The sequence below is a fragment of the Haemaphysalis longicornis genome, unplaced genomic scaffold, assembly GCF_048455015.1.
Source record: "Haemaphysalis longicornis isolate Haplotype H1 unplaced genomic scaffold, Haemaphysalis longicornis Haplotype H1 scaffold_1, whole genome shotgun sequence".
NCBI lineage: Eukaryota > Metazoa > Arthropoda > Arachnida > Ixodida > Ixodidae > Haemaphysalis > Haemaphysalis longicornis.
In genome coordinates, this window is record NW_027526203.1 from 291,048,754 (window position 1) to 291,059,572 (window position 10,819).

General features: G+C 47.1%; 1 protein-coding gene across 1 annotated transcript; it reads left to right on the forward strand.

Moving 5' to 3' along the window:
- Window positions 1-8,470: 8,470 nt before the first annotated feature.
- Window positions 8,471-8,902, forward strand: LOC144159191 (uncharacterized). The gene has a single exon (XM_077690524.1). It carries the CDS (start codon window positions 8,471-8,473, stop codon window positions 8,750-8,752), a length of 282 nt encoding a protein of 93 aa, XP_077546650.1. The 3' UTR covers window positions 8,753-8,902.
- The last annotated feature ends 1,917 nt before the right edge of the window (window positions 8,903-10,819 follow it).

Genomic DNA, 10,819 nt, shown 5'->3' on the forward strand with positions numbered 1-10,819 from the left:
GTGACATTCGGTGCGGCCCAGCCAATCTGGTTAAGGATGCGGCGACCCGCCGCAGTTCTGCTCAATCGGAGCTTATGGTTAGAAAGATGACCCTCTATCAGTTCTTCCACCGTGTTGTAGAGCGCGGTGCTAAGCAGCCTCTCCGTGGACGCACTCATGGGAAGACCAATGGCCTGCTCAACCGCCTTTCTAATCAATATATAAAGCATCTTTATGTCCTCCTTGCCGAGAAGAAGGCGGGAGGTTGACGTAAGTGATTCTCGAGAGCACAAAAGCTTGAGGTAATCGAAAGGTATCGAATTCCTTGAGGCCTCGATTCTTGTTGGCGACTCGCATGATCATGTGTATGATTTTATTGAGGCTGTGTTTGAGGCGCTACAAGGATACGTCACTCTTGGTGTTCGCCTGAAGATGTAGGCTCAGGATCTTCAATCGGAGCCATCAAGGAGTATTTGAATGCGTCCATTTATGTGTCGTTTGGCGTGAGGGCGAACAATAAGGAGCTGCGATTTTCTACGTGAACACTGGAGGCCCCAGGCTTTGGCACATTGACGTACTGGAAGTGAGATGCCGTGCGTTGGTGTGAGCTTCCTTTAATTTTTGTAACTCCTAGCACAAGCGCAAGGCGCGCACAGGGCCTATAGACGTGCCGTGGGCGGAGCGCTCAGTGGCGCAAGAGGTCGTGTGGCGCTATCACGTTGCATTCAACAAGAATCCAGGGGGTAAAACCGTAGATGTGCTTGCTGAGTGCACCACCGGTCTTCCGCGTCTCCGTTCGGGCTCGTAGCTAGATCGGTAAGACAACGGGCTCTCGCTTTGTTCCGCTATTCCAGGTTCGATTCCTGGCGGTGCCAGTAAATTCTTGTATTTATTCGCGGGAGTTTTCTGTTGACACCAACGGTCGCGAAAGAACCCTTGGGGGGTCGAGCTAGAAAGCTTTGGCTTTAAAAAGCTTTGCTTTAAAACTTATTTGAGCGTTACATTGTTTTAGTACTATGCGCGGACATTTAAAGCCAGCTAATAGACACGTTATATCAGCTTACTTTTTTTTTCGTATACGCCGTAGAACAACATGAGATTTGCTATCAGAAGCACCTGTCCTTCAGTTGGTTGGCTATCAGTTATTTTTGCTCAGCTACACTGCATACATCATCTCGGTCGGCGCACATATTCACGCTTCCTGCGCACCATCACTTGGGACGGCGCTCCACGCACACGCTTGCGAACTCGAGCGATTTTTTACGCTCAATGAGTTTGCCGCGGGCCGTTCTCCGTCTTGCAGAACTCGGATGGTCCGCGGGATTTGGCTACAGCACGGAAAACCAGTGCCCTCGAGGGGCAGCCACGCGTTGGAGATGTCAGTGCGCCCGCGACCCCGATGTGGGTCATCTTCCCCGAGCCCGCGGATGTCTAAGGCGACGCCGTAGATAATCGCAGCCTACAGTGGAGGGGCGTTGCGTGCGTCTTGTGTCTCAGATTTATATCCCATGCACGCGTTGATCCCAGTCCAGATAGCTGATTTTGTGTGCGTGCGTGCGTGCGTGTGTGCGTGGGTGTGCGTGCGTGCGTGCGTGTGCGTGTGCGTGTGCGTGTGCGTGCGTGCGCGTGCGTGTGCGCGTGCGCGTGTGTGTGCGTGTGTGTGCGCGTGCGTGGGTGTGTGTGCGCGCGTGTGTGTGTGTGCGCGCGTGTGTGTGTGTGCGCGCGTGTGCTTGTGTGTGTGTGCGTGTGTGTGTGCGTGCGGGTGCGTGCGTGTGCGTGCGTGCGTGCGTGCGTGCGTGTGTGTGTGCGTGTGCGTGTGCGTGTGCGTGTGCGTGCGTGCGTGTGCGTTCCTTCGTGCGTGCGTGCGTGCGTGCGTGCGTGCGTGCGTGCGTGCGTGCGCTCTTCTCGCGGCCCAAACATGCATCAGGGATCAGCGGGTGGGTCCTGAGCATCGCGCCCTTGCACTGCTGCGAATTGGGTAACTACAGGCCGCTTGGAAGGGGCTTCTCGGGGCAGCCATACAATAGGTCAGCTAAATATCTCTTTCGGCCTTACACGAGAAGCAGTAAGGTCGGTATAAGCTCCTGGATAAATCAGTTATAATTTACAGGGGGTATAGATTGCATTAGTTTGGAGCTGTCTCCAGGTGGCTTGCTGAATATTGTTGGGTGGATTTATCAGGTGGAGGATATTTGTTTGTCTTGCGGCAGTGCATAACTATCTCACGGTACGTTTTTATGCGTTCCCTGTCCGATCTGCGGGAGAAGTCACCCATCGCCCGTTTGACTAAAAAGCTCACGTAACAAAAAGAGGTGCAGTGGCAGGCAGGCCAACAGATTTCTGCACCGCGCAACAGTGGCACACACCCCCTATAACAATCTATAACAAAGTGCCTGTTTGTTGCCTTTTATAATTCCTGGTGATGCAGAGGGATACGTATTGCGGTCATACTGTGATAAAAAACTGCTTACATTACACTTGCTAACATACCGTTTCACCAATTCACTTCTGTATAGAGGTAAAGCCGACTCTATGGAGGCTCGTTACATAAGAGAACGACTGGAAAGAATGTTTACGCGCTAGTAGACAACTCCCAAAATTTTTGCAGGTCAAATTCTCTTTTTGTGGGCGTGAAAGGCAGCTCCATACGAAAGTCACCAAACTTCGTGATGGGCGTTATTTCCCTGTTGGGTCTACCTACACGCTCTCCATAGGACGTCAAAGCAACCACGAAAGCAAAATAAACCGTGTGTTTCTTTTTTTTTAAGAAATAAGTTTTTGTAAATGGCTCTACGATATTCCGACCCCGAGGGACGTGGTTTTCAGCAAAAAAAGACCGTAATTATTGAAATACACTTCCTTCAAGTTTGACCCGACGTCAGCAGTGGCGTAATGTGAAAAAAAAAACTTTATCAATGCGTTAACTTCATGTTAGCAATCGAGACGAATGGTAAAACAAGACTGAAGGCGGAACAAAATCTCCCACGTTTGGTCAACGGCTTCCACTCACCTAAATATATGGCTTTGTGACGTCATAAGGGTTGGGCAAGAAGGTTCCTGGTGCACAGCAACAACTTCATTGATTTTCCTAATCACCTAGCCTAGTTGTTTAAAGCTACCATTAAGATCGCCATCATTGCTATTCGGCCAAAGCCATCCTGTGAATTAACCAGTCCTTTTTTTTTGGTCACGGTCCCTTTCAACTACAAAGTTACCTTTTTTTGCACGTAGCTACAATTAATCCTGCCGATCCGGTTCGCGAACAGCTTCAGCGTGTAATTTAATGCAACAGTAACTGAACCCGAACGAAATGATGTCAGCGTCAGAGATTGTTGTGCTAAATATAAATGCCCCAGAAGTTGACGGAGAACACAGTCGCCCAGATAGCCGAATTGGTAAGGCATTCGAGATCAAAGCGGAAGGGGTGGGTTCGGTGCCCACTCTGTAACCGTGTTTTTCTTCAGTTTCTTTACTACATACAAAAATTAAAATGTTAACTGCATTCATCATAATAAGAAAAGGAAAAAGCCTAACACATTCCCTGTGCCTCCCTTGGCGTTATAGACTGCCAACATTTCCCTTCTGTGCATATATATATATATATATATATATATATATATATATATATATATATATATATATATATATATATATATATATATATATATATATACATATGTATATATATATATATATATATATATATATATATATATATATATATAGAGAGAGAGAGAGAGAGAGAGAGAGAGAGACAGACAGACAGACAGACAGACAGACAGAAATAAGGGTTGGCAGTCAAGAATGCCTCGGAAAGCAAAGGGGAGAATGCGGTAGGTCATTGAAACAAATGACGAATTTTGAAAGACAGAAAGTGGAGAAAAAAATTCACGCCGTGTGGGATCCAAACTCACGACCTCCAGAATACGCGTCTAGTGCGATGAACACTACGCTGCCGGTGGGGCTGTTTCCCCTCCATTTTCTCGGATATTTATTTAAGGTGTTCTGTTTCCTGCGCTTGGGGGTGGTAGCCAGCGCCACTCGGACTACTCGCGGCGGAGGGGACCTTCTTTTTAACCCCCGGGCCGTGACTCGAGTGTCTACGACATGACGAGAGTGGTTGACTAGCGTTGAACCCTCTTAAGCTAGCTATGGCACAAAGACTACCAGAACACAGGCCCTTGCTATGCACGTAGCGAATCAGAATGGGAAATGACGGGCTCGTTAAATTAAGACAGAAATAAGGGTTGGTAGTCAAGAATGCCTCGGAAAGCAAAGGGGAGAATGCGGTAGGTCATTGAAACAGATGAAGAATTTTGAAAAGCAGAAAGAAAGTACAGAAAAAATGCCCGCCGGGAGAAATCCTAACCCACGACCTCCAGAATACGCCTCTGGTGCTATGACCACTGCGCTACTGTCGTGGGTTCGGATCCCACCCGGCGGGCACTTTTTCTCCATTTTCTTTCCTCCTCGAGAAGTTTTCTTTTACTGCTATATATATATATATATATATATATATATATATATATATATATATATATATATATATATATATATATATATATATATATATATATATATATATATATATACATATATAACAAAGAGCGGAAAGTAGAATAAGTAAACAGACGAACACAAGTCGAAATAACAGCCACAAGGTTTCATTAGGTACCGGGCAGTGAACTGTTCATCAGCGTAAGATATAAATGTGTAAATAAATAAATGCTAAGTAAATAAATATACACGTGTGCGGGTACGCATAAACAAGAAAAGAAAACGGAAAGATTAAGCGGCGCCGCAACCACATGAACACTTTTTCTCTCCTGGTTTCTGCGGTCTGCATTAGCTACACCCCCACACACACCTGCCATTTCTTCCTTTCGGCAAGCTATTTATGACTCTCCCACTAAGTTGTCCTTCCTCCACTGTCCAGTGTCGATCTTCCAGGTGGTTGCTTTGCTCACAACGCGTCAAATAAGGCTAGCTTGTGTTTAATCTCGGCAGAAAAAGGAGCGCCACCGAATACGCACGAAGTCGGGTGTTGCAAAACTACACAATTTTTGTTGTTGTTTATCTCGACTAACAAGCATTTGTTCGGCGGCTATTTTGCATTTTGTAATCATTGGCTTTCGAGTTTGGCATATTAGATCATCCGTGCTATCAGCACTCGGATTGGACTCATTACCGCCCGTGCTTGAGGTGACCAACGAAAGCGAAAGCGTGCCATGCCGACAGAGGCCTATCACTAAAATCCTAAGCACCCCAAGCGCTCAAGTCAATCGGGACACCCCGGCGATGAAAATGATCGGAAAACGTGGCTCGATATCTTCCTGCGGGACCTTGGCCTGCCATCCCACGCACGAAAGGCGCAATGTATACGGCGATGCTGTGAGCGTACACACGGTTTCGTGAAACCTTGAGCTTTTTGCGAGGCGCTCCACTTCGCCGCTCTACACGCGGTTCGCTCGTACAGCCGTTGAAAAGAAAGAGGGGGCGGCCAAAGGGTGGGGGCCCCACGTTACTGCCTTCTCTCCAAGAGCTAGAACCACGCTGCCCCCTTTCCGAAAGATGGCCCCACAAAGACGCGGTTTTCTATAAAAGCGACCCTTGCCACTCATTCGCAGCGTCTTCTCGTCTGAACCATTCAAGCAACATGAAGTCCGTGGTGAGTAATGCAACTGCTCCTAAAATAATGCAATACCTTGACGTAAAGCTGGAAAAAGCGGCTGCTCTATTTCCCTTAGTGTTTGTACGGAGATTTCATCAGGTGGCTTCTCCCTCATTTTGTTTTATTATTTTTTTTTTTTGCAGTAAACAATAGTTTCAAATGTTTCGGGAGTCTGGGGCCAATGCTCACTGAGCTGTTTGGCTGCTTTTTTTTTACCACAGTGGTGACCAAGCATGTGCCTGCTCTTGATTGGTCGCCCTGTTAGACATAGAAGTGTACGTAAAAAAACGTTCCCAGTAGGTATAGTGGGCAGCACGAGTTATAGTGGTATGAAGCTTATTGTGAAACAGCCAGGCATGTTTCACTGCTTTGAAATGGAAATAATAGCAATAGTCTAATTTTGTGACGTAAATGAAGGGGAAGGAACTTAATTTAAACAAGCCTTATTACTTTGGTTCTAAAAATTCCCTTGAAGCTGTTACAATAATTGTAAAAAAACAAATACGCGAACGCCAAGCTGCTATTGATAAAGAATTAGTTGAAGTTTGTTTGCAACCTAGACCCTTGCTTCAGCTGTATGCATCCCCAAGGGACCGAACTAATTTCATGCCAGAAACTTTGCAAGGCGCGGCAGGTTCGCCTAGTGCTTGGATTTTCTGCGGTGGAAAAAAAAAAGAATACGGGCTCGTGAAAAGAGCGGACTCTGAATGCCAGTACGAATTCGAAATGGCATTTCAGGGTCCACTCTACAGCGTGGCGTTTGCGAAAGAATACCCTCGAGAAGTAAGTGTTCGGGGTTCGACAGATCTCAGTTTTGCACTGAATTGATACGCTACTGTAATACTTTAAGCTCCTTTCTTGAAGGGTAACAGAACACGTCTCTTTATTCGACCCTTGTGCTGTTTGGCCCTATCGCTACGTACGTCATGTGCCAGGCTCCTTTGTTCTGGGGCCAGCTAAAACGGAGCTTCTGATGCTGGAAGTAGCAAATTAATTTTTTTAAACATACGATGGGGACGGAAAGCAATGGTTGCCTCGATTTACAAAGTGCGGAATAACAAAGAGGGTTAAACAAAAATGGTTGAACCAGCTAAGGGGAATAAGATATTTTTTTTCCTATAATGCTGAGCGTGCGCGCACACACACCCCTATAAAGCGTGCTTTCGTCTTGGCTTGACATTTTGACTTACCGCTCCCGTGCGGAACATGTCGGCCTAAAAACAATCAGCTAATATGTTATAGGTGCTCATATGTGCTGGTGTGCGCCCAGTCGAGGTTGCGATGTCTGGGATTTCGGTCCACGTCAAAGATCCTCAGAACACCTTATTTAGGCTGTAGCACTTCGGTATACCACGCCTCTGACGGGCATGGACAAAGCCGAAATTTGTGGCATTACAATAGCCTATCGAATTTTTTAGCTCATTTCCACGGTGATTTCTGCTGAGTGATGGAGACGTTTCAGTCTCAAAAAAGAAATTCAAGGTTAAGAAAAAGTAAACAGCCAACATAAAAGGGGTGAAGCTTCAAAAAGGAAAGGAAAATTCGAAAAAAAAACAAGGCATGGGTGAGGTAGTTTTCAAGATACGCTGACAGCAACGGGTAGTCTTTTTCTGATTTCATTTGTGCGCTTTTGAACACACAACAAAAGGTTTTTACGTACTTTCATCTCACTCTGCATCTTCTGAACTCTCTTTGATAAACAACGTAAGTCACACCGTAAGTACGCAATGATTTTGTTTGTATGTGTGTTATCGAGGGTCGGTTAAGGCGAAAACCTTAGCTGTGGATTCAAGTCAATGTGTTTTCTTTTTTGTCCCTATGGGAAGTGCACTGAGGCCTGGCCGCGGACCGGATTCAAAGAATTGTTTGTTTTTAAAATCGGGCAGCCGATAGCATATCCTACAGTGTAGCAAAGACGCTACGCGGGGCTGCGCGTTGATGCTCGCTATACCTTCTGCTTTAGGTATAGCCAAGCTAGATGGCACTGGTGATGGCAGTAACGAGGAGCACTTTCTGATATTGCAAGAACAATCAGCACATCTGGGAAATGAAGAGGCCTGGGTGCTGCGTTTTCTCTGGCGCTCCCCGTTGGCTGCTGTGTCGGGTAGCTGCTGCTAACAGCAACTACAGGAAGCACGACATCTGACGTGTCATTTACCGTTGTGTGCACAGGCCTCAGCATCCAGTCGGTGTTGGTATAATGGCATAATGGACAATTTGCGGTGCGATAGAATGAGACGTTTTCTGGGAATATCGCGCCTCCTACAGCCCACGTATACCTACTCTCATTAAAGGGGCCACAAAAACATAAAGAAGTTTGGTTAATTAACAATTAGGCTTTGTCCCAATAACAATGATACTAATTTTATGCCAAAGTTCAAGCAAATAACCGAGATATTAAGGAAAACAGATGAGGCAGGGGCGACTCGCCAGCCACTAACCTACAATTTCTCTATGACATCACAGAATGTTGCGTGCGCGATTGGCGGCCGCAGGCCTAAGCCGCCGCTAAGAAACATGACTGGGCGATTGTAGGAGGAAGGGCCTCTAGTTCCGTTTGATCACTTTAATGCTATAGCGTGCAGTTAACACACTGATAAAAATGTTTTAGTGCTGCTCCATCACACGTCACTCCTGCCGGTATTACGTCAGTGTGGCGCGAACTTTGAATTTTGCGATATTTCTTGCGCTTTTTGAGGGTAAAAAACATCTGTCGGGATTAAAATGCAAGTGAGCGACTTACCAAAGGTTACTTCTTTCAAATTGAGCAAAGTTGCATTTTGTCTTCCTGGCCCCTGTAAAGTTCTCGGAGTAATCCGAATGTCGCGGGCGTCACTTTCCTGCGATGCGCAGCTTCTCGTCGTCTGCCTGGCTGCTCTGGTCGCCCTGGCTGCCGCTGGTGGCTTCGGTGGCTTGGGATACGGAGGCTTCCGGGGCTTCGGAGGTTTCGGAGGCTACGGCGGCGGATATGGCGGCGGCTTCGGCGGAGGCTACGGTGGCGTCGCATTGGTCCGAGGCTTCGGCGGCTACGGTGGAGGCTACGGCGGTGGATTCAAGGGATTCGGAGGTGGCTACGGCTACGGCAAGGGTTTCTACGGTTGAGCACTTGCGTCCTATGATGCCACTCTGTCATAACAGCTACACAGACGACACGCGGTGACATCAGCGTACGTCTGAAGCTATCACGTTAACACCTTGTTCCTGGACCTAGAGCATGATCATTAGTCAAATAAAAATTCATGAATCCCTGGACCTGAGATCCTATTCTTTCAAAATAAAAAAAAATATATTTACTTCAATGCGGGCTTTCGTGTAGTAGTAGGAGAGTACCTAGATGCTCCTCTCTGTTTTAGTTTGCATAGGAAAGCACTCCAAGACAAGGGCGAAATTTAGGCTGCGTCCTCATAGTCACTGTATAATCGTACATAGATGTTCAAGAAAATTCACAGAAACTTGCTAGAGAGCAGAAGAAAGAGAGAGATAGACAGCAATATTCAATAATAACAGCGATGTTATCCTAATCAATACGCTGAACTTGCTGCTTCATATGAAAACGGAAATTTTCATTACAATAATTTTATGATGATGATGATTATGTACATGCATGTATGCCGTATTTATATGCTATATAGCACTGCTTCGCAGGCGCGTCAGCACAGATTTCGTCGCGCGTGGTCAGGCTAAAAACAACATGGAGTGTTCTTGCACGGGATTCGGGTGCTTCGGAGGCTGCGGTGCATCCTTTCGACGATTTCGGCATGACTTCGTCCCACGCGCCGTGACCTACCAAATTTGACAGGATGCGCTGTGGACAATGAATGCTCGTAAATGATCGCGCCCTTTCAGTATTTCGCGCACCACCTGCTCCGAAAGCAACACTATCATAACGGATTCACAGCAATTGTGCCTGCCGCGACATTCAGCGCACGCCCATTTCCCTTTCCGCCTTTCTCCACCCCATCCTCTATTAAAAACAAAGGAGAAGCAGTCATCTAACGTCATTTACTTACAAAAAATTACCTGATACCAAGGACCCACCCTACACTTATCTGCCATACCTTTAATGGCTCAGCAGTCCCGCCTGCATGCGTGTATGCGGGAGGGGTGGGTAGGGGGAGGGGTATACAGCACGAGAAAAAGGTGCTAGAGAAGGCGAAACGAAACACAGAGGCCAACCGGTGACTTTCAACATTGAATAAGTGAAAAACAAAAAAAAACCCTTTCTGTGTACATGCACACACATTGTGCCTTCTTCGTCGACACGTGTTGACTTCCACCCGTACCATTCCAAAAACACGGAGCCGTTCAACAACGCTAAAAATGCACCATTTTGTTCTGATGGAGGCGGAAACAGAAATATGCCCGTGTGTCGAGATTTAAACGCATGTTAAAGATCGCCAGGTGGTCGAAATTAATCTGGAGCCCTCCACATACGGCGAGCCTCGAAGCCGAGCTGTAGGTTCGGCACTTTAAATTCCGCAATCAATCAAAAATTCACCATTCTTGCCACTCGACAGGAGCCGCACATTATCATATAGATAACCCTAAAAAACAAACTTCCTTTCCGTGCAGGGAAATTGACGTCTGGCTGATACTGCCCTTCCCAGACTGATACTGCCCCTCCCCTCCTTCCCTTCGTTCTTGTCCACCTGCACTTCCTGCACATTGTTCACCTGCACTTGCTTTGTTCTGTCCCTCTTCGTCAGCATCGAGGAATATGGTGGCCGGCGCCAGCGTGTTGCAAATTTTTAAATTTTGTGGCCATCGCCTTTGTACGCGGCGTCGGGTTACCGCGCTACTGTGTGGTGGCGGCATGGTTGAAGGAGCCAAGCAGGGGACTGCCGGCAAAAACTTCCACGAGTTGGTGCGGAGCTGCGGCCGTGAATGGACGCTAGCTGACTCGCTCCCGTGGTGGCTGCTGGGTGCCAGAGCACAACGCATTTTATTCAGCCAAGCGTGCGGAGGTTTGGCACCCTTTAGGCTTACGGGTCACGTGAGGGATCGTTCCGCGATACCCTCGTGGGCTGCAGCGCATTTTTTTAACTCAGTTGTCCTTTCGTCTTGTATCGTGCTTCACTCTCTTCTGCAAGTTCGTGTAAATACCTTTAAATAAACTTTTTCTTCAACAACCACCTCCCTGCGTCTCGTCATCGGGATCTATTTAAGCAG